The sequence below is a fragment of the Lutjanus erythropterus genome, chromosome 6 (assembly GCF_056507025.1).
Source record: "Lutjanus erythropterus isolate fLutEry1 chromosome 6, fLutEry1.hap2, whole genome shotgun sequence".
NCBI lineage: Eukaryota > Metazoa > Chordata > Actinopteri > Lutjaniformes > Lutjanidae > Lutjanus > Lutjanus erythropterus.
The window spans coordinates 3,790,136-3,817,765 of NC_139322.1; the positions used below are offsets into that span (position 1 = coordinate 3,790,136).

Below are 27,630 nucleotides of genomic sequence, written 5' to 3' on the forward strand. Positions count from 1 at the left end.
AAGTTTAACTTTAATTAAATAAAGGTAGGAAAATCCTGTTTGTTTATTTTCCATGCAGAACTTTATTTCACTCTATATTTCTCCCTTGGTCATCAACACAGACCTGAAAGAGGTTTGTGTGAGGTCATGTTGTATGTCTGTATGGTAACTGTGAAGTAGTTTTTTTTTAAGTAATACATATCAATTTAAGCTGTGTAATGCTTATTAAATATTATTATTTTATGATTTCCCTGCCTTTAAAAACAAATATTAAAAACACATTAATTGTTCACATGCATTTAAAAAGTTAGTGTGAAAAATTGCGTTGAGAAAATTATGTGGTACATTTTCTTCTGTTGTTTCAGCACAGTCAGGAGGATTTAATAAAAAATTAGGCCTTAGTCTTAATTCTTCATTTGTATTTGTGTCACTTGCCCCATCCATATTTAATACCATTCAGGCCCTTGCAGCCTCTCATATATAAGCACTGTCTCAGGTGGCGTCTGTAAATGTTCAGGGTTGAAGGCTTTTCGGGGACATTTGGGACTGGGCCAATATCACCATCATCCCTGTGTGTTCCTGTGGATCATGTGACAGAGTATCATCAGTGTACTGATCTGCTGCTGCTGCTCTGTCAGACACACACAGATACTCCTCCACCCCTTCTGCTCCACACTCAAACACCTCCTCCACCTGGATCTTGTTCTTTCATTCATTCAATCAGATGCTCTCAACCCAAACTGCCTTTACAGACTAGTTCTGTTCATGACAACGTATCTGTATGAACACAACTGACTGGATGTTTCTGTTTTGCTTTCTGTTGCAGCTCCACCCTGTGGATTGATGGAGTAGTTCAGTTAATCTCAACATATTTCAGAAGAACAGAAAACTGAATGAATGAAGTTCTGGTTATCACCTCCAATACCAGCTGCTTCTCAGAGTAAGTAGATAAATCTTGGCTAACTTTATCTGACATTTATTATTATCCTGTTAAACACCGGGGCCTCATTTATAAAACTGAGTCAGGATCAGTTTTGATTGTTTGACTTACGCCGAAAACCATGTATAAGTAGTTACTTTGATGTGGAAATTATCTGATCTCTTATCAAACTCTAGACTTGATTTTCCTGCTAGGGATGTAGTTAAATATTTTATAAATGAGGAATAAATGCATTTTATCAAAATTAACAGGCCATCTCTTTGTTTTTATTTACTTATAAAAAAAACCCCAATATGACATTTTAGTCCATTTCATAAATGAGAAAATAAGAATGCATTTAGGGCAGAATTAATAGGCTTTCATTTTTGCCTTTAATCAGTAAAACGGTGTACACATTTTAAATCTTGAATTTTGCAGAATTTCCTCCAGTCTTTTTTTTATTTGGCGACCAAAATAAAATCTCCCAGTCTCTGGGAATGACTGCTTTAGATAATACAACTAAGTTACGCTAAAAAAAGTCCTGACACTTGCAATATTTGGCTGCTGCCATTATATGACATATCAGATGCCTTAAAACAAGCACATTAAAGCTACTATAAGGAACTTTCATGTTCTGTTGGTTTTGGAGGCCCTGCGGACTAAAGCGGAAGTGTTTCCACTGTAATAACCACAACAAACATGACAAAAAAAAGATGTCTAAATAAAAATGAAACAGAATCTAACCTGGCAGCAGGTGGTGAGAACTATACAGAAATAGCCAATCTTCTCTCTTATAGTAGCTTTGACTGGACCAACATATTAGATAATTTATATCGCTTCTAAAAATAGCATGATGATGTATTTAAATGAGCATAAAATATAAGCACTGATAAGAATGAAGATGGAAACAACAAATTTGTGCATCAAAGAATCAGGCTGACTCAGAGTTATGCTTCTCTATACGGTGATCAAAACACCAAAAACTTTATTGCAAATAAAATAGATACAGTCGGGGCCGTAAAACGACCTCCTGCACAAATGCAACCAGAGAGAGAAAGAGAAAGAAAAAACAAACAAAAAAAAAACATTTCAGGTACATTATACTTAAAAATGATGAGGAGCTACTGAACTTCACTGAGCTGAATATGAGCATGATACCTCTATTTTTTTTCTTTTTACATCAAAATACAAAACTGTGCATCTCTTAATAAAGCGTCAACATCAAGAACATCGAGAATAATAATGCAAGGCTGAATACGTCCAGTCAGAGCGGCTTTTTCTCAAGCATCCAAAAACTGAAAGATCTGTTCTCTAGTTTATTTCAGTCTGTGAGCAAAGCTTCAAAATGCTGTTCTGGAAAAGTTTCACAGGACTTCAAATTTAATAAAAAATGACTTCCCAAAATGCCATTAAATAATAATTATGTAATAATAAAAAGTGGTAAAAAATTCTGAGTTCAATGATGAAGTGAAATAATCATCAAAATTTCTGAAATTTATGCATAAACCACTGAAACTGACTTTAAAGGGTCACTCCACCAATTTTAGACATCAAGATCAGTTTACATGTCCTGGGTGGTCAAACTAAGCCTGTGACAGCAGTTGTATGATGTCTCCTATCAAGTTGTATTGTGGGAAATATATTTCCCATGATATGTTTTTAGAACTTGACCCGCGCTAAGGACATTTTGTCTGGATATCTCAGCTTCTGCTGCTTCAATTTTGACCATTCTTATTTTAATCCGTCTTTTGTGAGTCGCCCACTTCCACAGAAGTGTGACACTAAATTGCTGGAGTAGCTCTTTAATACTAAAATTCTGACTTTTAGCTATGAATTTGGACATTTTCCTGCAAATTTTAGAACTTAGTCATACAGCACAATTGATGTCTTCACATCTGTATTAAGACAGATGTGTAGGAGAATAAGTCCATGTAACAAAAATCAGCTTCCTACATGGTTGTCAATAGAGTTGTTTAAATAAATATACACTCACTGGAAAGCCTCAGATACAGTCTAAAATGCTGGATCAGGTATTGATGAGTCTATGCATCAATTCCATATCATGTAACTAATTAACACTGAAAAGGGGCTGTGGAAGATGAACAAATTTGATGAATAATCAATGTACTAATTTTGCGAGTCTCTGTATTTATGTTGTGAAATAGGAAGGGGACTGTAAGCCTGAGTGAAAAATCAATTAATCAAATCAGTGGAACAGTATACTCATGAAGACTAGTGTGCCTACACGTTGTTAAAGGAATGATTGAATCAACATTGTTATGGAATCAGCAACTGGTGGTTTTGTATATAAGGCAAGACGCTTTGTAAGACCTTCAGAGAACACTGTGCTAGAGTCTTCTCTCCATGCTGCATGAAGTAAAGAGATCTGATTCATCACACCGTCTTGGTAATTCTTCAAAGAACTAGCAACTCTCACTATTTAGACGAAGAATTTTTCCACAGGACCCTGCTACAGCAGCATCCCATTGGCCAAATTTAGCCAAAGTGAATAGTAAACAGCTGTTAAAAGTTAATATAGATATATGCATATTATTCTTTTAAAAAACTAGCATCAGATTGTTACTCGTTGATACGCATCTGATATCTGCAAGTTTGGAAGCCGCGACGGTCTGTGATTGCAGTTATTTGCCGTTAGCTCCAGATCACGAGTTAATTATTTTATCTCAGGATAACAAACCTTATTTTCTCATGATAACAAGACGTCTTAAGATAACTTATCACAAGAAAACAACTGATATGACTGAACGTCGTAAACCAAGTCTCGAGGAACCTGCAGTCCAGCTAACCTGCACCTCTCGAGCATCATTCTTTAACAAGACGACCTGGCCTCTGGCTTTATCCACTTGCCAATAAAGTTAAACATCTGAGCAGTTTCTGCCTGTGTTAGAGCTTGATTGAAACTCTAACACAGGAAGAAAATGATTATTTCAAGATAACAAAATAATTAACTTGTGATCTAGAGACAACAAAGCTCGTTTTCTCAAAGTAACAAAATACTCAACTAGTGATTTTAACAGCAATTTTTTTTCTGCGGGCGTTGATTTTTGTTTTATCTTACATTTTAGAACTTAAAACCTTTATATTGATCCAAGAATCCCAGGACAAAAATGGACTGTGTCAAAAGATAACAGGGTTCATTACTGCTGCTGGTGTCTGGTTTTGTAGTTAAATCGGATCTGGCTTTCCACAACGAGAAGGAATACAAAAAACATTTCTTTGAAGGGAAAAATAAGTTTCCCCTAAGTTTTTTAAAATCCATTATTTATTGTCTTGTTTTGTCTGACCAACAGTCCAAAATAATTATGTTTACAATTATATAAAAGTAGAGAAAAAAATAAATCCTGACATTGGAAAAGTTCTAACCAGAGATGGTTTGTGCTCATTAACAATTGATTTTATGCTGATCATTAAAGATCTGAGAAAGTGAAGCTTGTTCAAACAGTCTGAGAACGCTTGCAGAAAAAAAAAAAACAAAGTCTCCTCAACTCATTCTCGCATCTTATTGGATGAAGAGGCCACAGGGGCCCCTCCCCTCGCTGCCTTTCCACCAATAAGATCTGAGAACGAGGACTGGAAATATTCAGCGGAGGAGGTTCAGTCTGCCTCCTCCTCCCTTTACTCCTCTCCTCACGCTCCTCTCACAGGCCAGAACTTTAAGACTGATTACAGGTGTATGGAGGGTTTAACCGGGCAGGTGAATGCTCACCTGCCCGGTCTGGGTAAATAATCAGGTCGACTCCACAGACTCTGAAGAACCAAAACTAACAGAAAGGAGCTGAGCATTATGGAAACATTTGGTCCCTTTGGTTTAAAACTACAGCTGTTGTCAATTTTAACCTTTGCTTATCCAAACATTCACACCTGGGCTGCTTTTCAGGAATAATAACTGCTTTTTGTAACCGTGTCGCGAGAGATTTTGATTTCCTGGTAAGCAGCTGTGACAGAGAACCGATGCACACAAACAGTCAGCGTTTAGACAAGTGAGTGTAAACAGTTCAGCTTTGACAAATAACTGTTGCTGAATTTTTCAGCTTAAAATTCTGGCCTTTTACAAGAAAAAGTAAAACAAACTAAACTGAACCGACAAAAAAAACAAAAAAAACAAAACGCTGATGTGAGAAAGCAGAAGGCAGAGTGAGCGGCAGCCCGGCACCAAATAAACCAGGAAATGAAGAGATCCAGAGACAAAGAACCACATCTGGGTGATTAAGAAGTTTCCAAAATGTCAGACAAAGGAGGAGTGGTGTGAAGGGCTGGGTATCGGTACTCAATACCTTAAAAGTATTGACTGAAATAATCTAGAGCCAAGTAGTATCAACACTTCTTCAGTCAACATATCTACACTTTTGGATCCAGAGCTAGAAAATGTTTAAAAGTATGGCTTTACAACACTGTCTGTGTATAAAAAATAGATGTATATGTGTATTGAATAATTGGGGTGCCGCAATTTTAATTCTAAATCAAAATCGATCAAAATCAAAAGCAGAATCAGAGATTCTCCCAGGTGTTCTCCCTCTCGACCACCACCTGTTACCTTCCATCAGGCAGCGTTTTCAGTCAGAAAATGGCTGTTATACAAACTAAGTCTCACTCTCTGCAAAGCCACCAAACTCCATTGACAAAAACAGTAATTTTACCTTGCAGAACACAGAGGTTGCTGGTGTCCCGCTGCCTCGACCGGTTAGTTTGTTTGTGTTCTCGTGTGACTTTGGTATTTTCAAAGGTTAGTTTAGATTCAACCAAGTCACGCGATAACACAAACAATCAAACTGATCAAGGCAGCGGTAGATCAGAAAGTCTTGTATTCTGTGAGGTAAAATGACTGTTTTTGCTAATTGAGTCTGGTTGATTTACAAAGAGTGATATTTGGCTTATATAATGGCGGTTTCCCCTCAGAAGAGGCTGTCTGACAGCGAGGCGAAGCAGTGAAAATACTACATAATACAGTCATGTAGCAGCTGGCTCAGTTTTTCCTTTGGTAACATTATCAGTGGTAAAAAGCTTTTCACAAAACTCTACTGCAAAAAATGCAGGTGGACGTCGTAGTAATTTCGGGAGAAATTATTTAAAATTTGACCACGTGGCCTGAGTGTGATACATTACCCAAATAATATAGAGGTTATATCACACTAGGTTCCGTCAAAACAATTTCAGTTCATTACTTTTGTCTCTATATGACCTGCATAAGTTAACGAGACCATCCGCGAGAAGATCTGCTATTTCTGTACAGTTATTCTTAATGCATGCCAGCGGGTCAAATTCTCCTTGAACTCCTGAAGCAGGGCGAGATTTTATTTAGGATAATTTTGTTTTTGACGTTATAATTTGGGGTTATTACGGTGGAAGCACTGCTGCTTTTGTCCACAAGGTCCTCCAAAATCAACAAAATATCCCTAGTTCCTTGCAGAGGATTTAAAGAAGAATCTGAAAATGACAGTTGTTTATCTTGGAAATTTATATCACATCATGGATTTTGAAACTCGTGACATAAAATACTCTACTGGTATCAGTATCAGTTTAAAGGTACTGTTCATAATTCCGGTATTGTAATTCTTTAAAGGATACCCAGCCCTCGGTGTGTGAGTTTGAGCAGCTACACTGTGGAATATCTGAGCTCAGGTGCCTCAGGATGATTTATATGAATGAGGATTATGGTTCTTTGTTTGGAGGTTTTAGAGACAAATGAAGTTCGAATAGAAAATGACAGAAGCGCTTGTTTTTACCATGTGATAGTTCCACTTTTGAGGCTGTTTAAAGGCTACACCAAAGAGTGGAAACGTAACGTGCACCTGGTCTATCTGAGCCAGCGAGCTGCAAACACACAAGAAGATCAGATGTGATGATGCTGCGGCTGGTTTGTGTTTCCCAGACATATTGCTAGACGAAAGTTTAACTCGATAAAACCAAGATGGCACTCAGATGGTGTGCGGATGTTTTTGGGGCCGCAGAGGTTCTGGTTCCTGTGTGAGAGCAGCTGAGAGACACAGAGAGGAATCATGGTAGGCACCGAGTCTGAACTGTTGTAATGAAACAACCTTTAATCATAAACACCACCACCGGTAGCACGACAGCAGCCGTTACCATGGAGACCAGCGGCCGTTCCCATGGTTTTCAGAGACAAACACGTTGGCTACATGAGCCCCGTTTCCCCCGGCGACAAACAGGAAGCTGGAGAGGCGGGAGGGGGCTTCAGTGAAATGTGGTGGCAGCAGGCTGGATGAAAAGTGTTTGAGGGGGGGCAGGGAGGGGCAGCGATGGATGCTATTGGTCCTTTTTCTCTGATTCTGATGAGTCCTCTTTAGCGGCCTCCTCCTCAGCAGGGGACTCCTCGTACCTGGAGAGGAGGAAGGACGACAGGACAAAACAGGAAGACAGAGAAACAAAAGACAGATTATCAATCAGCAGAACTATATTTGCTTCTGCAGGATAATTTTTATTAACAACAAATAACCATTGTTCCTTTGATTAAAGGGATACTTCAATTTTTCTGAAGTGGTTGTATCCATAGTCAGTGTGATACCTACAGTACAGGGACAGACATCAATATTTTTAAGCACAGGCCACCAAAACCCTAAATTTCATTCTAATCTGATTATCAAAAAATCTGATTTACTGGCAGTACTTTTTGTGAAAATATAAAACTTAAGCTGTTCAACTGACTTCAGTTATCTGGGAGAAAACATCAGAACACATTTGAGAATTTGCTTTAACAACTGCGCGTGCAGAAATGAGTACAGCTGTCTAGATGCTGAGTTGGAACCATAGACTGATATATTAAATAATATTCAGTCTATGGTTGAAGCAAGTTGTCCCCACTCCCTCCTCCTCAGACTCGAGGAGGCTCAGGCAGGCTGCAGGAACACTGCAGGAGTGCAAGGCAAGCGCGTAACATTGTATATTGACAATAACAAGCGAGGACGAGTCTTACACTATGAGTTGATCGGCTGTTTGTAACTGTCGGCTGTCTGTCGATGTAAATTCAAGCCTGTTATCCTGAAAACAAAAGTCCACTGCTCTGAAAATACACACTCCAGAGCTGCAGTTCAATGCCTGCCAAACTCCATTAACATTTTGCTCAATTTAACTGTTAAAAACATCTACTCCTTCTACAAGATTATTAATGTTAGAGAAGTTTGTATTTCAACTTAACATATTTTGTTAAGCTCGGATGACATATCATGGTCATTTTATGATTTATTACAGTTAATAAATTACAGATTTCTCCTTTAATCTACAGTAATTAGTCTCAACTTTGATATCATTTATGAATTTTTACTTTTTCAGGTGAGAGTTTCAGAGGATTTGAACAAGTCAGCTATGAAGTAGAGTATGGCTTTTTGTAATATATTTGGATATTTAAAAAATATTTTTTGCACATTCACTCTACCAATAATTTCTAGAGAAACAATCAAACTGATGGAGTGATGTTGTAGTTGTTTTATCTGGTGAGACACGATGGGCGACAGATGGACAGATTTGATGGAGGGATGGACGGATGACGGCACTGGTTTTGTTAATGGGCCGTTTACCTGCCCAGGTGAGACAGGAGGGGCAGAGTTAAGAGAAAGGGGCGGGGCCTCTACATGTGGGGCGTGGGCTGTAACCGTCTGCGGCGGGGGGAGGAGCCTGTCGCCTTAGGAACAGCATCCATGGAGCTAGCCAGGCTGGCGGGTGAGCCGCTGACGGTTGGGAAGGAAGTGAGCCTGGGAGAGCCAGGGAGAACCTCCTCTGACGACTCATAGCTAACCACGGGGGGAGGGAGACGGAGGGAGGAGAGGGGGAGGAAAGAATGCCAGAAAAAATAAAAAAGTTAAGAAAAGCAAAAGAAAGGGTGGTAAAAAATGAAAGAGAACAGGGAGGAGAAAAGGAGAGGAAGAAAAGACAGAGAAACAGAGAATGCTGTAAGTTTTTTAATCTTAAACTCGAGAGTTAAGTTAAAAGCTTCTACAGAGCTCCACTGCTACAATATCTGAGAAACAAGAGGGATGGAGGATGAAGAGAGGACAAGAGGAGTGAAAATGAGACAGACAATGAGAAAGACATGAGCTGAGGAGGAGAAGAGATGGTAAAAGGAAAAGGAGGAGGGGTATTGAACATGACTCCAGCAGTGGCCAACGTGTCTCTTAAAGTGCAGATGCAGGCTGCTGGTGAGCTACGCTGTGAAGAGGGTTTTTCCTTTTGACTGATCAAAAGCTTATTTTGATCGATTTTTATGTTTGAACTGAAATCGTGACACCGCTAATATCATACAATAGAAGACTAGAAGTCTGCACACTGAACTTTACAAGCTCCAACAATTTAACACACTGACAGACGGTTAAATGTGGTCGATGGTTCATGAACCTGAAGGCAGTGATTCTGCTTAAATGTCACTATTTCAACAGGTCATGTTGTTTTGTGAAATTTTAATTTCTCTTACTAATAATTTAGGCTTTTCATCTGTAGACAGTAAGACTGTGTATGTGGATTATACAAATGAAACTTTCAGGGATGTTTCTGTTTTTGTGTTGCAGGCAGATTGAGGCTCAGACGGACGCCGCACTGTTCTGCTGTCCAATCACGCAACAGAGGGAACAACTTTTGGAGAGATAAAATCATTTGACTGAGAAGGTTTCACTCCACCAGCTGCATCAGTGAGTACAAATTAATTTTATTGTTCACTCAGGAAATAATACATGCTGGTTTTTTTAATGCTAAAACCAAAAAATGCATACAAGTCTCGTCGATGTCTGACTAATTAAAAAGATCATCTCTGCTGTTGTTATCGCACCATTTATTCCAGTTCTCTGTTCTGAACTGGAATAAAACGTTTTCATTAAAATATACTTTGATCACGCTCAGCACTGCCCACGTTGAATATCAGACAAACTGAATCAGACAGACTAAATTCTGAATCATCACATGATGACCAGGATGTGTGGTTGCCATGGTTACTCACCTGAACATCTCTGTGAGCTCTCCTTTGAACAGTGCTACGATGACGGGGAAGCCGACGCAGGCCGGGACCAGGTAGAGCAGAGCGGGCTGCAGGGGCAGATGGACAGGAGAAGAGTGAGTTAAAAATAATCAATATTTAACACTGTTTTACAGGGTTTCACCAGTCAAACAGAAACTCGCAGCTGCAGCAACTGGTACACAGTTTCATTCACCCAGTATACAAGCACTGCAGCCAGTAGGACAGACTGTAATGTTTACTGACGCTGAACCAAGTTTCACTTCCCAACGAGTCTGAGGAACATCAAAAAGATTCTCTGTGCAAATGAGAGAGAGGGAGCGAAGGTCTAAAGAAAGAAAACTTCCATTTAAGATGTATTTCCTCACATTAACATTACTTCTCCAACAATGTAATAGTTTTCAAACCAAACTGTTGTAAACTTTTTTTCCATTAGCATTTTCATCGCCAATAAGAACAGTGAAGTGATGAAATCTGGCCGGTGGTCGGTAGAGCAAAATCACTTCTGCATAGGAATGTCACGAATTCAGTATTTAATCAAACTGATTGAAACTAGCTTTTAATTTCAAGAATCCAAAGGCAGAATAAGTGATTCTCTGAGTATTTGTTTTTCTCTTCACCCTTGCACACGTGCAGCCTCTGGCACATAAAACGGTCGGTGCAAAAAAAAAAAAAAAAAAAAGGAAAAACAAATGAAATGAAAGATCAAATTGAATCGTGACCTTAAAATCAAAAGTCATATTGAGTTGTCAATCTGTAGAACTGTGACACCCGTTTCTGTGCAACATGCAGCGTCAACAAAAGCCTGGACCTCATTTTTGGCTCATTCATTTGTGTTTTATTCCATTTTTTAAGGCTACAGTCACAAGCTGTTGTTTACACGTCGTTTAACACTGGTTTTTAAAAATGGTGGTTGCCTGCGGTGTTATTACACGCCTTTTTCTTGTTAAATTCTACCAGCTGCTAGATAATCAAATACACATTTTTCCCATTAAATTCTCTCCCTCTCACCACACACACACCTAGGTACTGGTTCACATCAGAACTCAGGTTTTTAACACCAAACTTTTAACAAATACAAACACAACGACCCATTGTTTTATAACATAAAAATAAATAAAACCAGTTAAGATTGTGTGTATTAAAATTTGAGTCCTTCTCTCAAAGTCCCTGTCCTCAAAAGTTGCAGTTTAGCACAGACTGTCATACAGAAAGCAGCGTATTTCTCATAAATTACAGACTTTGTTTAAGAGTTCTTCTTCTCCTTCTGTAATAAAGTGTATAATTTGGGACTCTGGTGGGGAAGCAACTGATTAAAAAGCCGCCTCCATTGAGTGAAATCCTGTAGGCTTTTCAGTGGTGTAACTGGGAAACTGGGCCTGCACGTTGTCACAGAAATAAATCAGAAAACTGTAAAGTTTGTCACGTCACCCATATCTACTGGCTTCCCTTCGACACAGCTCAGCTTGCTCACTGCAGCAGCTCTGCCTGCTCGTCTGTCTGTTACACTTCCTCTAACTGCAAAATCCACTTTCCATATAATCCCATCTGTAATGTCATTACAGGGATCTGCACAGGTGACCTCTGACCCCTTGTCTCGTACCTGTGCGTGTTTAAAGGTGTGCATGACGAAGATGGTGAGGCCCAATCCGAAGATGTAGGCCAGGAAACTGGAGTAGAAATACGTCCTGCTGTTCTTCTTTAGGCTGCAGGGAGACGGACCGTTCAAAACTTTACTCAACAACAAAGTGAAAAGAAAATTACAATCATGAGAAACACTGAACCTGAAATTCTACCTCAGCCTAGAAGAGAGACAACAAAGAAGGGAAGATGAAGGTGGAGACGAACCTGCCCTTTTTTTGACATTAATAACAAAAGAAGAGAGAGGACGAGTGTTACCTGACATCGAAGCGCAGCAGCAGGGCGATGAAGATACCTGGGATGACGATGTCACCCAGACCCAGCATGGCGAAGTTGCTGGCTTCAAGTCCTTTCTCCAACAAGTCCTGAGGAAAGACCACTGGAGGACAGAGAGAGACAAAATCACAGCATGAAAACTTTTCATAACATGTCAGACATGAAAACAAAAACATCTGATTTTACATGACACTAAAAACAAACAGTGACTCTTATATCTACAGATGATCAGCCTTACAATCTCAGTCCCAAACACTTACATTTGATTGGTGCTTCGAAGGACTTGGCGACTGTTACCATGACATTGGTCCCAAACACCTGGAGAGAGGGAGAGAGAAATATGTGTAACTTGTCTGCACAGATGTAGTCATGTGATTCCTACTGATGGTCTGGGGATTTCTAAATGCAAAACAGTTTAACGGCAAATAAATAAAAGTGATAAATAAAAGTAAGACTTTTGAGTAGTTTATTTAGGCTTCAAGTCTTATTTTTGTGTTTGTATTTTGGTTTGTGTTGTTTTTTAATTGTACGTGAATGTGTGTTAAAAATGTGTCTCACCCAGAAGACGTCATAGACGAACAGCCCCCCCAGCAGGATGCAGCCGGTGCTGACGTTGTTCAGGTGGAGCAGCTCCACTCCATTCAGGGCAAACGCCAGGCCAAACAGGTTATTGGCTATCCAGTGCTGTGAGGTCACAAAACACTGACAGGTTATTGGCTATCCAGTGCTGTGAGGTCACAAAACACTGACAAGAATTATTGCCGTTTGTGCAGTCACATCACATAATCTGTTGCTCTGGAAATCATTAAGTCCAAACAGTGTTTTTAACTTCTGTGATTGGTTACCCATTGCTGTGACATCACAGAAACAGTAAACAGCAGAGTGAAAACAGCTAACACAGTGTTATTTAACCTTTATTAACTTGTCAGACGTTACCTTTTTGAGCAGGTACCAGACTCCCACCACACTGCTGATGAGCAGACACACCAGGTTCTTGGTGTCAAACTCATAGTTGACTATTTCTGCAGAGAGACGGACAGATGTGGGTCTGAATATTCAGGTTTCTCAACCACATTACATAAACATATATTTTGCTCAGAGATTTCTGCATCCATTACAGTCCTGTTGAGCTGAATGGAGTTTAGATTGTGGTGCTTACAGCTTTGAAAGATTATTTACAGAAACGGTTTCCTGGCTGCTCTGTATAATCCACAGACCATGATGTGAACAGTTTTCATTGAAAATACTTTCTACTGTAGAAATTTAGTGGTCTGTGTATTATCCAGAGCCACAAAGACATCGTTTCAGGAATAAGATGTTGAATATTTAAAATATCAAGATTCGACAATGAGCGCTAAAAACAAAATTCTGTTCACATCAATTGTATTAGGGTAGCATTAGAAATATCACGACCTGGACAAATCAAACCAAAACTATCTGCATGGAGAGTAGATATGATGGTTTCCAACCTGAAGGGTCACACAATTTTCATAAAATTATATTTAAAAACATTCCCTCTCAATCATCACTTATGACCCACAACAAGCGTGTGGCGGTGTGTGTATCTGCAGAGATCCTGTTCTCTGCCTGTATTTTCCCAGTTTGCTGTGTTCAGGACTATGGATGTTAATGATTAATTGTTAATTGATTAACTGCATTAAATATTTAACCAATTACAAACATTTGAATCAATAATGTATGTATTTCTACAGAGCTCACAGGTTCTCTCACAGGTTGGTTTGGTCTGTCTTGTTGGCCTAGAAATGGCAGCAACTGTGTACCAGTTAAGGAAAATGCACAAATCCTTTGCAACCCTATTCAGGACATTTGTCATCTCAGGCTGGGTGATATGGCTTAGAAATTATATTACAATATTTTTTTAGCCACTTATACTGTCTAAAATATGTTTTGCTGCTGACCCTGTCCACAGCTGTAAGTAAAACATTGACTACTGACATGAACCTTACACAACCTAAAAAAAAAACAAAACTGAACTATCCCTTTAAAGGGAAAAGGAAGTAAATAAGCTCTTACACAAGGAGGCATTACTTCATTTTAACACACCACTGTTTTGTAATTTGGGTGGACCAGCCTTTTGTAAACACAGTGGAATCAAACACCGAGAATCTCGACTACATTTCAGAATTGTTTCTTGTTTTCTCGGGCAGCGGGTCTCACCTTCTTTGGACTCTCCAGAGCCCTGAGTGAAGAGCAGCTGGTACTGTTTGTTTGGGAAAGACTCTGGAAAGATTCTGGACATCAGAGGACTGAGACACAGAAACAAAAAATCTTAACTGACAGCACTGACACAATTTATACTGGTTTAGTTTGCACACATCCATCAGCGTTTGTCTTTACCTCATCGTGTGAGACAGAGCCAGGACGCCCAGGCCGAAGAAGTAGACGGACAGCAGCAGGTTGATGTACTCTTGAGAAAATACCTGCAACAAAACGCAACATGACTGACACAGAACTGAGGGTGGAGGATGATTCATCCCAGTGAGATGCATTTCTCTAGTTTCCTAGACCTTATGGACTCTACTATATTATATACTCTACATTACATATAAATATATACAGTATATTTATCTTCAGTTGTATTATTATTATTCAGTGGGTTTATTTTCAATCTTATGTTATTCATTCTATCCTACTTTTACTTGCATTATCAAGTGGTTTATGTCCTTATAAAGATGCATTCTCTGTATTCTATTCATGTCTTATTATTTTTACTAGTTGGTTTTGTTTTTCATTTTACTTTATTTCACATGAATTATAAACAACTCACTCAAATTTGACCAACTCTAACTTCCTGAAAAGTTCCACTGATTGTAGCAGTTCACTGTGCAACCGTGTGTCATACATGTACATCTCAATGTACCAACTCAATCATTTAAGCTCCAAAAATATTTTGAATCTTAGTGGAACACACCCCAGGTGTTCATTTTAATTTGTAAATAAAGCATACGTGTTAGAAGTTCTGTAATGCTGAACCTTTTTGGTAAGGTTACCTAGAACATTAAGAACAGAGTGCAGTTTTATTCTCCCTGGAACAAGATGCCTTTAATTTTTAATGAATTATATCTAACAAAAAATTGAAAACAACAACGACCACCAAAAAAAAACATGTTTTGCAATTTTCACTCCCACAATTTCATTGCAAAAAGCAAAACAAGACGAAACATGCATCACAGTATTTCACAAAAGCTGGATTTTAGGCAGCAATAATCCCCCCAAAAAGCCAGAGAAATCCTGGAGGGACTGATCCATCTTTGTTATTCTGTTCATTCTATGTCTTTTTTTTTTTATAAGAAGCACTTGGTGCATGTAATTTCTTTGTTGTGAAGGACTTCAGACAGCAATTCTTGTATAAAGGTGTTGAGGAAGGGCCGAGGAAACCCCAAGTTACCTTAAAGAAGAGGTAGAGGCCAAACAGAGTACAGCTGGCGATGATGGGAAACCTCGCTGCGTCTCGACCGGTGATCGTTTCGGGCATGTCTGATGCATTCTGGGAGGAGAGACAAAGAGAAACAGTGGAAAGATAAATATAATATAATGTATTAAAAAAAATCTAACTCAAGACAATACAAACTCTAGTTTAACCAGCAACCAGACTAATTCAGTTCTGCAACCAAAAAAATTGTTTTCCTGAACAGAAACTGCAGAATTTCCACCACCAGCTTCAAGTTTCATGTATTTAGGAAGCAAATGTTCACCATGTGTCATATTTATTGCAAACCTAATAGCTAAAAGGACCTTTTTTTTAAATTAAGACTTGGGTCTGATTTTTGTAGTTAGGAGGACCATCATTTCTATCAGTTAAATAAAATAATCTGGCAACACAATGACTAACTTTTTTATTGATGTGACATGAATTTACCATCAATCCTTTAAATAATTTGGTACTACTGTAGTTCAGATCATAGACATATATACATGCTTTTAATCCAGGAAAACCCCAGCACCCCCGATCAGAAATAAAGACCGGCACAAACAGGTACTTCACCAAAACGTTGTCGCCACGCCTCCTTTTAGAGGACGGAAAACCAAAGATCCCATAAATTTGACAGGTTTGTATGAATTCATGTACAGTTAAACAAGTGTTTGTTTTATAGACACGTATATTAATTATCTTGTGACCTTGTCTGAACCTGAGTGCCGGCAATAAGTTATTAAATTAAGGTTAATCAGTCAGCCGTCATGCTGCTTCAGTCTCGCCCGAGGACTCAGCTGCAACACGAGTGAGGCAGCCGAGGCTCCAGAGCCCAGAGGAGCGACATCAACTGTACGTCATCTCACTGACAAATCCAGACACTGAGCAGCTGTACGGCACCACGCAGGAAAACAAAGACTTTACCGAGGGCTGTGACTCTTGAGTTGTGTTCAAATTCGTCTGAACGAATTACGTGTTCAAATTCACACAAAATAGTTTTTTTTGAATAAGTGACCAAGTTTCCACTGAAAAATGCAGGCGAGCATTTCAGTGTCATGCTGAATTTCTTTGTTCACATCTGAACTGCTGCTGCTGTTACCAAAGGCACAAACAGAGACGGAGCGACTACAGCAGGTTGACAGATGTCCCTAAGAGAGAAGCCCGAGAGTCACATCCATCTATATTCTCCTCCATCCACTCCCCTGAGAGAGAAACTGGGACAGAGCAGGAGGAGAGGTGAGGAGATGAGGACAAAAGATGGAGGAAGAGAAGAGGAGGACTGAAGGAGGAGAAAGAGAAGAGGAGAGGATCCTTGTTGCTGCACTAAAACATGCGCAGCAGGGTTAAATCACTGGTGAATTAGTTTTATATGATTTAGGGCACACACTGAGTAAACTAGTACAACTATGTCAGTCTTATCCAAAGCAGATTAAATAAAAAGGAAATGCCTTGGTGTTTGAAAAATGACAAAATTGCCTATAATGGCTACAAAGACCTCATGCAGAAGAGTTTGAATGACCTACAACACATCAACAGAAGCCTGTATATGTGAGCATAAGTGAGTCGATCATAATGTAGGTGTTTCAGTGCCAGGCTGCTGGTTCTGTCTAAAGAGCCACCAATCAATCAATCAGCAGGTTTTCAGCTTGATTGGCCAATCAGTGTCATATAAATCCAATTCCGTGTCAATCAAATTTTACGCCCAACTAGGGCTGCCGTGCAAAGTCTTTTCTGGGCTTCGAAGCTTCAGCAGCATTTAATCGATTCTCGTCAAAGCTTTACTACAACATGGGAATGGGGCGAATCACGGTGCATGTGCTTCCTTCTCTCCGACCCTCTGTGTCGTTTGTGCTGGCGGTGGTTTGTCGGTCTGCGCTCAGTTCGTGCTGAAGCTGCTACAGCAGCGTCTGGTGTCTCTGTCAGAGACACAGACAGAGAGAAACAGGCAGACATGCAGCACAGCAACCCGCTGGAAGAAGCAGTCTGTTGTCTGTTTTTATGTTAGTGAGCCTGCACGGGGTGGTTTATTTTGAAAACTGACTGGATTCTTCATGGTGTTTCTCTGTGTCTGACTTCCTGCTTGCTCGATCTGCTCATATTAGTGATTCCACCAGCAGCACTGCAGCTCTCTGCTCCACTTCGAACATTACGTAGAATTGCTGCGATCAGCTCAGGTGGACGAGATGCAACCGTATTGCCATGACACAGACTGACACAAGCAAAACAAGGTCGTGCGCAGAGTAAAAAATATATGTGAATAGTCAAATACTAATTTTGCAGTTTGAATACCGTGGCAACAAACAAAGCTTTAAAGTATTTGGTGCAGCTGTACACACTGCACCATATGATGGATCATGTCATGCACACAGCGGCATAAAGAGTGACTGTCTGTGTCAACTACAGCAACTACAGCATAAATGACCATACGGTCAAATGTTTGACTGACTTTATGAAAAGTTTAATCATGAAAATAACACAGGGCAGTCAGGCTGCACGATCATTATCTGTCTGTTGCAACTGCAAGTCTCCACAAAACTTTTTCATAAATTAAATGTCAATATGACAGCCAATCTAACTGCTAACTGAATATTTTATTTATTTTATCCAACTTTTACTCTCTATGTGAGAAAGAGAGCGCCGTTCCAGTGCACTCCAGCAGCACTACACCCAATGTCTACGCTAGTATGTTAGCAGAGGAGTGTCACAGAGAAAAATAGAAGCAAGAAAATGCAAGAAAATGAGAGAAGAAGAAGGGATGGAAAAAAAAAAGTTGGAGAGGAAGAGAGAAAAGAGGAAAGGACCACAAGGCCTGGCAATAACTTTTGGAGAAAATGTGCAACTGTTTTATTATGAACACACAATTTAATTTTCTATTTAAAAAGTTACAAACATGTTGGTGTATGTTGTCAAGTTCTTAGAGTTAACCTAAATCAGTACAGCGTGTTTTTTTGTTTTGTTTTTAAATCGGGAAAGAAAATTGCAGTCGGTGCATGTCTGCTGTTGTTCATGCTGCCTCACTGATTATGTATAATGTCATTAGAAACACACACGTCTGAGGAGTCAGAAAGGTCTACTATAGCCAGAGGAGGAACTTCAATACTGAGCGCTGTGGCTGGTCAGAGGCATGCTGAAACAGAATGTTAGCAGGATATTCTCTCCTGTTCGTACTGTACAGTATGTTCAGAGCAAATTAAAACATGTCAGGTCATTTAATTCCTGAATTAAAGCCTTTACATGCTAAAATTAAACTTAACATATGTAGGATATTATCCGAATGAAATGATTAATTAAAAACAGATAACCGGTAGATTTAACACAAAAAATACCTTGTCTTTTAAGCTGGCATGTTAAACAACAGTTGCTTATTTCCACATATAGCATTTCCGTAGCAACAGGATTATTTATTTGAAGTCGAGTTTATGTCACCTGATCAATGTCAGTCCAATATGCACTCTCTTTTAGCTCAGTTTTGGTCTCTACCAACTATCATCACCCAAGACACTCGTTGATGAGGAGTCTTAGTCAATAAAGTTTTGATTTATCCGCCACAAAGTATGAAATAACTGCTAGTGAGCTTCATTGCGTTGTATTTGAGGTGTTCCTTTGGACAAGTAGGTGAGATTGGAGAGAAGAAAAAAAATAATGGTGAGAAACGCTGATTCTGTCTTTCGATTAGATTACGGCAATTTGACACTAATTCAAATAATTAAATTAATATCATAAATGTGCAAGGACTAGTTAACCAAAGGCTTAAATTATACTGAAACCTTTGGGTATCTGCTGATACAAATACCAGTACAATATTGTCTTTTACCTTCTCCGAAGCACTAAACTGTTATTAATACATCTGTATGGATGCACTTTGTCTAACCTGACATCTAAAAAACATCAAACTGTGAAATAAATATTCTTCTCCAATCAGAGAAGAAATACGCACCACAACATGATTCAGATATGCAATACTGCCATTTATGTTTCTTTAAATATTTTCACACAAAACCTTTAGCAGCATTTTTGATTGGTCATCACCATTTCAACATTCAAAATGAAATTTAAATAAACTGCATATTGTATTTGCTTGTTTAGGTTTTTTCTTCCCTGAGCGTAAAATAACTTCACATGATGACAGCACCGCCAACACGTTTCCCTCACCTTCTAGCTGCTGATCACATGACCCGAGGGGGTCACCACCCCAAACGACTTTCAGTTTTAAAGGTTATGATTCCATTTTTTGAGTTGAACATTTTCTTGCACTGACGGTTGTACCCGTGTTAATCGAGTTTTGATTTGTAAAGATCAACAGATCGTTGGTTTTATGCCCTGACATCTTTTATTTACATTTTCAAATTGTTTTTTTAAAAATATATGGTATCAAGTGTGATATGGTCAGTGGTAAATTACGCTGTGTGTTTTTGAAGTCAGCACTCGAAAATAAGGATGTCCTGTTGTCCCAGGGACAATAAAAATAGCACCTAGGACACAGATACAGTGTCTGGGACAATTCAGGGACAGCAGAGAAACCTACTGTATTATCACAAATGAAATTAATACATTTATACGTCATGGATAATGATGTATAAACATATAATGCCTTATAATTTTGAGGCATGTTTGAAGTGTTTTCTTTTTTTGGAGAGAAAAAAGTCATTTCTGCCTTTTGATTCGATTTTTGAAATTTAAAGCTCATTTTGATCAACTGGGAGGTGAAACGTGCTTCAGCTGCCTCATGAGCACTGCGGGTCTGTCTCTTTATGGCATGTCGCTTGAAGTCTCGTTGAGCATTTACATGGCAGTTTATGTTAATGAATCATATATCAAACAATATCTGATCTAGGCTCAGGAGTATGAAAATATTATAGTAGAAGAAGCAGTATTTAGAAATCCCAAAGGTATGATTTTCAATATTGTCATCATGAACTAAGTTACCTGAAACACAGAAGTTGCTGTTTTTTTTTAAATGGAAAATAAAAAAATTTAATTAAATTAATTCATTACAACTGGAAACTTAGCCAGCAGAAGAATTATCTTGAGGCAGAAAAGAAATAATCAGCTTGTCATTTCTGCTCTGAAGCCCAGGTGCTCTAGGTAATTGATTAAATACAACTAGATATGGAACATAACACATAACTTTATTTCTTCCAACTACAGGAGCACTCCATTAGCCACATGATACATCTGTAGATCCTCTCCGTTCAGCCAAATGATGTGCTGGTATCCATGGCAACAAGTGTCACTAGGTCCTTTCACAAGAATCTATAAGGGTGATTATTTCAGTATGTATTCATTAATCTGTGGGCTGTGAGTATTTAAACCCAGGAAGACTTGTCTAAAAAGGCTAACTGTATGTTAGACACAAAGCATTGTACACTAGATAATGTCATACATGTACAGGGACTTCTATCAGGGATTTTGTGTTTTCACACAAAAAAAGATACCGCCCAAACCTAATCTGATCCAATGATTTGGCCAGAAACTCATTATAAAAGCTCTGTAAAGCCGAGGGAAGCTGCTGATTCAGTCACTTTCATACAAGCCAGATTGTTGCAGTTTCACATGGACGGTAACAATTTTCATGCAAGTGTCCTGATATAATGTCCTCCTCGAGCAAAGGCACTGAGATGACTCCTCCTCGCTGACTTGTTAGTAAGTTAACTCCACGATAAACACCCCGGTGTTAATGTGTTTACTGCTGTGTTAGTGCTGTAAACAAACAGTGTGCAGGATGTGTGTATTCGGTGCTCTCAGCGGCTCTCATACTCACTCTGAACCCAGAATCGTAATCATTTTCTCCGAGCTCCTACAGACGGACGGACACACACACAGACAGACAGACAGACAGAATGGATGGACAGACAGATGTGTACAGACAGACAGGGAGAGAGAGGGATCAGATCGGCAAACAAAGAGGAGGACTGGAAGCAGGAGCCATAATCACATCACCCCCAACAAGTGTCAGATGCAGGAAACAAATCATCACTGAGGTCTAATGATTCATTCATTATTTTTTCATTATAAAGATGGCCGACAGAGAGAGCGAGAGAAAGAAGGACAGGAAGAATGGAGAGAGGAGGAGAGAGAGGAAGGATGACATGCAAGATTCAAACCAAGACTGATACCCGGTTTTATCATCTTTGCCTTTTCTCAAACTTTGTCTCTGCTGGCAACCGTAATCTCTCACTGTGAACCAATTATATTAGAGCCTATCAATTGTATTTTCTATCGATAACTCACTCTTAGTGTTCAAAAGTTAGAGTTAAATCCAATCAGGCCTGTATGAAAATACAGATGAACTATTCTCAACTCAGAACCAACAGAGGAGGAGGATTTTCTTCACAAAGAATAAACAACAGCTTTCACTCCACATTAACTGACAAAATCAAATTAAAATGAGCTGGCAGCTAAATAATATTAGTATAAATTAATGTGATGCTGAAAGCACTGTTGAGCTACGTATCTGACAGGATCAGCTGAATGAAAAAATTAAACTATCACATGTTGTGCAGAAAAAAAACTTAACACAATAGTTTTTTAAAAAACATATTCAAAATGTGTATTTCATAATTCATTCAAACTCATTTCAGTCACGTGGAACTGAATCCCAACTATTGGTCTCAAACTCTAAACATCTTTTTCAAAGTACAACTAAAAATGACATCAGACCCATTAATTGAGATCAACTGATTAAGACTTATCCACGAGAATTATCCCTGAACATTCGAAGCTTTGATGGACTATCACATTTTCCTCAAATTTGCAGTCATTATTTCAATAGTTTTACGATTATTGTAATGGAGATAGGGATGCACAATATGGATTTTTTTTAGCTGATACAGATAATTACTTGCTTGTTATGGCCAATACTGATCAGATAACTACTATTTTCAGATTTTTGTGTCTTAAAAAGTTCAAATAACCAGTAGTTTATGCACCCAAGGGTAAGAAAGGCTCAGATGCAGTGAACAAAGATGAATGATTAAATATTCCACAGGTCTGACCGAACCACATCTGCCTGACATCACAAAGAAAACAAAAACAAAGAACAGTTCTGTCTCTTCAAATAATCACTGAGATTTTCTAGAAAAGTTCATTTAGAAAGGCATAAATATTCTTTGGCTTTTATACAGCATTTTACCTCTGAATTCATATTAAATTCTTTGACATAATCTGTTAAATCAGATATTATTATAGACAATAGTCAAAAATTAATATATGCTGTTACTAATATAGACCAATACAATCCCTAATTTAAGAGTCTTATGCAGTGATGGTCAATAGCTCTAACATCGCAAATCATATTCCAACTGCAGTATCGGTCAAAATAATCACAATTAGATATTTTTTCAAAATTGTTCAGCTCTACCTGTAGCCACAGAAGTTACACACTGTGTTTTAAAATGCCAAAGAGGAGCTCAATTTACCGATACTGATTAGGACTGGGATTGTCATGGCAACACTATAAGCTTTGAAACATTCAGGTCATTCCTAAAATATAGGTTTTTCACCATATTTTAGGAATGACCTGAATGTTTCAAAGCTTATAGTGTAGTGTCTGACCAACAGTACAGAACCCTGCAGATATTAAATTTATTATCACAGAAGACAGTGGAAGCAGCAAATAGTCACATGTGAATTTTGGGAATTTTTGCATCACATTATCATTTTCTGTCATTTGACTAAAGAACTTCAGTTTTACAATGATGCATTTCATTTCACAACTCAAAAAAGCTGCATTTACCATTATACTAGTCTTTATACAATCAGGTATATATATGATTTATAAAGCAGTAATACTCATAATAATGCAAACTGTCAATCAACATCAGCTAATTCTCATTTAGCACAGATGTTTTCGGTAATTTATTCACCTCAGGCCACAGAACTAAATGTTCCAGGTGTTTCCTTTCTGTTTGTAGCCTTCGGTGACGATCATCATTAACTGAACTACCTGCACTACTGGTTCTCCTGATGCCTTCAACAGCTGCACGTTAAAAGATACAGACAGCCTAATTACTGCTGTGTACATCCGATTTAAAATCTATTAACTTTTCATTGTTGCATGTAATCTATGCATAAATGACTGATTTTCTGACATGCATTTGTAGTGCAAACTCATTCTGAAACGAACTGGCTTTGACAGTAAATTTAGTTAAAGAAATCATTTGTTGAATGAGACATCTGTGTTAAATAAGAAGAAAAACAAAAAGTGTCTCTATGTTTACTGTGATGGATAATCTCCTTGAGCTCAAAACAAGAATGAGTGGCAGGAAATGAGAAGCAGCAGCAGCAGCAGCAGCAGCTTGTTAAGTGGTTTAAGATGCACCAGGACTGGGAATCAAACCTCAATACTTGTTTGGTCCTGACAGGAATTTATCACAGTATCAAAAACTGTCATGCAACAAAATCTGGCAAAAAAAAAAAAAAAAAAAATGTGTGGTCACATTCATAATTCAAAAAGACAAGAAATCCAAGAAGACTTGCCTGAGTTATCTGGAAAAACTCAGGCTCTCCGTCTTTTGGTGAAATGACACTATAAATTTATCCTTCAAGCAAAAACAAACTAACGGGCCAACAGACCGGTTTAACTCGAGCAAGACTTCCTGGAGTTTTTATTTTCCCAGCACTGATGGTAATTACTTATCAAGTAGGTCAGAGTTATGGAACATAAAATCATATCTGTGCTCACTACATCGTAGCCTAAACTTAAGGTTAAATAAACTTCTTAAAATACAAAAATGTAAAATTATCAGTTATCGATATTTGCCATAAGAAGCATGCAAGTATCGGTTCTTATATTGGCTGGAAAAAATCAATAGGCTGCATCACTAATAAGTAATAATAAAGCACAAGCATCATAATATACTCAAAGTATCAAAAGGAAAAGCGCTCATTGGGCAGAATAGCCAGTTACAGAATAATACTGCATATGCATTCATGTATTCATCACTTTAATGTTGCAGCTGCTAAAGGTTGACCTCATTTTTATACAAATTGCTGCATGACTTACATCATAATTTACTAGCCGCTTTATATTCTGTATTAATAATCAGAATCTGCAAAGTAACTAATACTGTTCAATATATGTAGTGGAGCGAAAAGTACATTAATAAACTGTTAAATAAATGTACTGTAGTGCTGCGGAGATGCCCTGGCCTATAAATCTTGCTCTCAAAAGTTAAGAAAACATGTTTGTTTGGTACAGACCTAAACAAATGTCACACCATCATGATTTTATTAGTTTTTCTCTGTTAAAATCATTAAATATGTTTGTTCTGACATGTGCTCATGGTATTATCAGCAGTAATGAGTAGGTATATCTATGCAGTGATCCAATGTCACGTAATTTATTCACCCCACAATGGGACCCTGCTACTTCCCAGCTGGGGCAGCACAATTAATCAAAGTATTATCGAAATATGGCAAAGTGTAATAGCCAAATCACAGAAACAGAACCGATCGCAATTTTGTGAAAACAGCGAAAACAGCATTATACTTTGTACTGTATGAGACTGCACTGCTGCAGAGATGCAAAAATGATAATTCCTACTAACTGTATTGTATATTGTAATCACAATTTCAGTCAAAATAACTGCAATAGGATTTTTTTACCATATAGTGCAGCCCTGTTCTCAGCAGCATCATCTACACCCCAAAAAAGCATTTTTTCATGTTTTGCAAACATTTAACCTGAGCTAGGACATATAACAATCACACCACATCCATACAGGGTTAGTACTGTTAAAAAAATTGTATATATACAGTATATACATTTTTAAATGGACTGGTATCAGAATGGCACTGGCCGATACGCAAAGTTCATCAATAAGAACCGGGATCAAGAAGGAAAACTAGTATTGGCAATATCACTATCTGTCAAAATAATCACAATGTGATTCTGTTACCACATCAAACAATAAAACTAATCATCGGTCATTATTAATTATTGGCCCTGAACACACATATTGGTTGATACCTCAAACACTACAGTAAAGTACAAAACCTTAAGTACAGTATTAAGTACAAGTACTTAATTACATCATCACACTGGCTGCAATTCGTAATTATCTGAGCTGCAGAGGATGTGGGATATTTTTTTTACCACTAACTCGCACAACTGCGCATGTCCGCAAAAACCCTCAAAAGAGTGCAAATAAAACCCTCTTGTACACGTCTCTCTCTCACACACACACACTCTCTCTCTCTCTCTCTCTCTCTCTCTCTCTCTCTCTCTCTCTCTCTCTTTATCACTGCTCTGTATTCAGCCACACGTCAGTTTAACCTCCTATCACCTATCACCATAACGAATTATGTATATTTGCTGTGTTCTGTGTATTTATTGTTGTTTGGTTGACTTCTTGTTCACCAGGTGACACCTGGCCTGGTTCCTGAGCCAGGTAAAACTTTGACAGCAGGTAAACAACACCGGGAACACAAAAGTAAATAAAGACCTGCTACACCAGCTTCCCATCAGCAGTGACCAGCACTGGACACACCACCAAAAGTACAGGAACAAGAAAATTACACGTTTGGTTTTCAGCCCTTTAAAGACCCCAAAGTCAAACATCACAACCAGGCCAACAACAGCACCATTTAACGCTATAACGTTAATGTGACGTGTGCAACAAGTTGAGATACACTATCTCTGTTGTTAACCGCTGATTTCTATTTGAAATAACCGTTAAAATGTTCTAAACTTATTTCTGAATGGAAATTGCTCATTTTTATGACTTTATCTAAAAACCTTAACACATATAGGGCTGTATTTAGTTGTATCCTGGGCTGTTCTCGGTGCTCAGTTTGAAGAGTATTATTAAAGAGCCGCTAAAATCACCTGGAACCCGTTAGCTACGGTCGTGTCTAAAAGGGAACCCTTGATTCGAGAATTCCTCGCGAGAATTGTTGTCTCTCGATTGTGCTAATCAAGAGACGACAATTAATCGCATTATATTATGTGACATCGCTACGTTAAAATCTTCTAGTGTAAACGTTTAGTTAAGGATTAAGAGCGATCAATGTTTGTGTTGAAATGTCTACTCTCGCGAGATCTTCCGCGAGTCTGGGGTTCCCTTGTTGACGCGACCGTTAGCTAGCTGTTAGCTGAACGAGCTACCCGGTAGAGCCTAACAGCAGCGGGCTGAAGTGAAACCTCCTCACCGAGCTCTGTCCAGGTTCGTGCGGTGACAGTTACCTTAGATTTGGAGCAGGAGACGGACCGCAGAGCCCCGAAGAAGATGGGCAGAAGCGCCATGAACACCAGGCTGCCATAAGCCAGCGCCGTGCCCTCCGGAGTGGCCACGAATTTAGCCGTAGCGTTGAGCGCCTCGGTCCCGTTGGAGTCCGTGGCGTTCAGGGCGTCCAGGACAGCGGCGGCGGCGGCCTCCGGGGCCGAGGCCGAGACTTGTTCTGCCTCGGACATAGTTCTTCAGAAACGGGCTTCAGACAAGGGACGGCGGGCAGTGATGAAGCGGTGGCAGAGACTGACAGGCGGATAGAGATGGAGGCTGAAGCTGACTGACTGTGTGTTTCTCATTCATCTACAACAGACCTGCTGCTGCTGCTGGAGTCTCGTTAAGGCCACGTTTCCTAAAGCAGAGAGCAGAGAGGAGACAAAGTGAAGAGGTCTCACTCTGCTGCTCTTTCCAGGGACTGTAACATCTCTGACAAGTTGCCTGCTTCTACACAGAATGTGTGAAATTTAATGAATCTGTTGTGTTTAACTAACAGTTATTTTCCTCATCAGTCAATTCAGTGATTATACATGTGCCTACTAGTGTTAAGGCCAGGCATGAGGGAAAAAATGAAAGGAGGAAGTTTTAATTTATTTATGCTGCATTTTGTGAATAAAAGTCAAACTGTTGAGAATAAATAGGAACTTTGAGGATTAGTGCCTCGTATAAGAAAAAAAATAAAGCAGAGGAGGACTTTTGTTTTAGAATTGCGAGACTATAGTGTTGAATTGCTGAGAGAAATGTCGAGAATAAAGTCAAAATGTTGAGAATGTAGTCGAAATTTTGAGAATAAAGTTGAGATGTCGAGAATGAAGTTGTGTTGAAAAATAAAATTGAATTGTCTGAAGTCAGAATGTTGAGAATGAAGCAGAAATGTTGAAAACATATTCATAATGTGGAGAATAAAGTCAGCTTGTTGAGAATAATATCCAGTTGTTAAGAAAAAAGTCGAAATGTCAATAATAATTTCGAAATGTCAAGAATGAAGTCGAAACATTGAAGATTAAGTTGAAATGTCAAAAATTAGACCAAAAAACAGGACTGAAGTCAAATAAAAAATAAAGTTGTTGAGAATAAAGGTGACATATCAAAAAATTAAACTGAAATGTACCGAGAATCAAGTCAAAATGTCAAGAATGAAATAGAACTGTTGAGAAATAAAGTTCAACTGGTGAGAAAAAAA

The 27,630-nt window shown here is 38.7% G+C and overlaps 1 protein-coding gene and 1 long non-coding RNA gene across 3 annotated transcripts; one reads left to right on the forward strand and one right to left on the reverse strand.

The window, feature by feature from the left end:
- The first annotated feature begins 708 nt into the window (after nucleotides 1-708).
- Nucleotides 709-11,575, forward strand: LOC146324674 (uncharacterized). Its single transcript, XR_014770677.1, has 4 exons — nucleotides 709-919; nucleotides 9,433-9,552; nucleotides 9,832-9,970; nucleotides 11,438-11,575. It is a non-coding gene; the product is annotated as an uncharacterized LOC146324674 (long non-coding RNA).
- Nucleotides 6,938-27,593, reverse strand: hm13 (histocompatibility (minor) 13). Of its 2 annotated transcripts, XM_084720275.1 has the most exons (12): nucleotides 26,408-27,593; nucleotides 20,984-21,019; nucleotides 15,199-15,297; nucleotides 14,148-14,230; nucleotides 13,968-14,056; nucleotides 12,726-12,811; nucleotides 12,348-12,473; nucleotides 12,050-12,107; nucleotides 11,772-11,892; nucleotides 11,476-11,578; nucleotides 9,858-9,943; nucleotides 6,938-7,253 (listed from the first exon to the last, which is right to left on the reverse strand). In XM_084720275.1, the coding sequence occupies exons 1-12, from the start codon at nucleotides 26,633-26,635 to the stop codon at nucleotides 7,181-7,183; spliced, it is 1,188 nt and encodes a 395-aa protein (XP_084576401.1). In that variant the 5' UTR covers nucleotides 26,636-27,593; the 3' UTR covers nucleotides 6,938-7,180. The 2 variants fall into 2 exon arrangements, with proteins under 2 accessions (XP_084576401.1, XP_084576402.1); XM_084720276.1 differs by lacking the exon at nucleotides 20,984-21,019 and having other exon boundaries at nucleotides 26,408-27,591.
- Nucleotides 27,594-27,630: the final 37 nt, after the last annotated feature.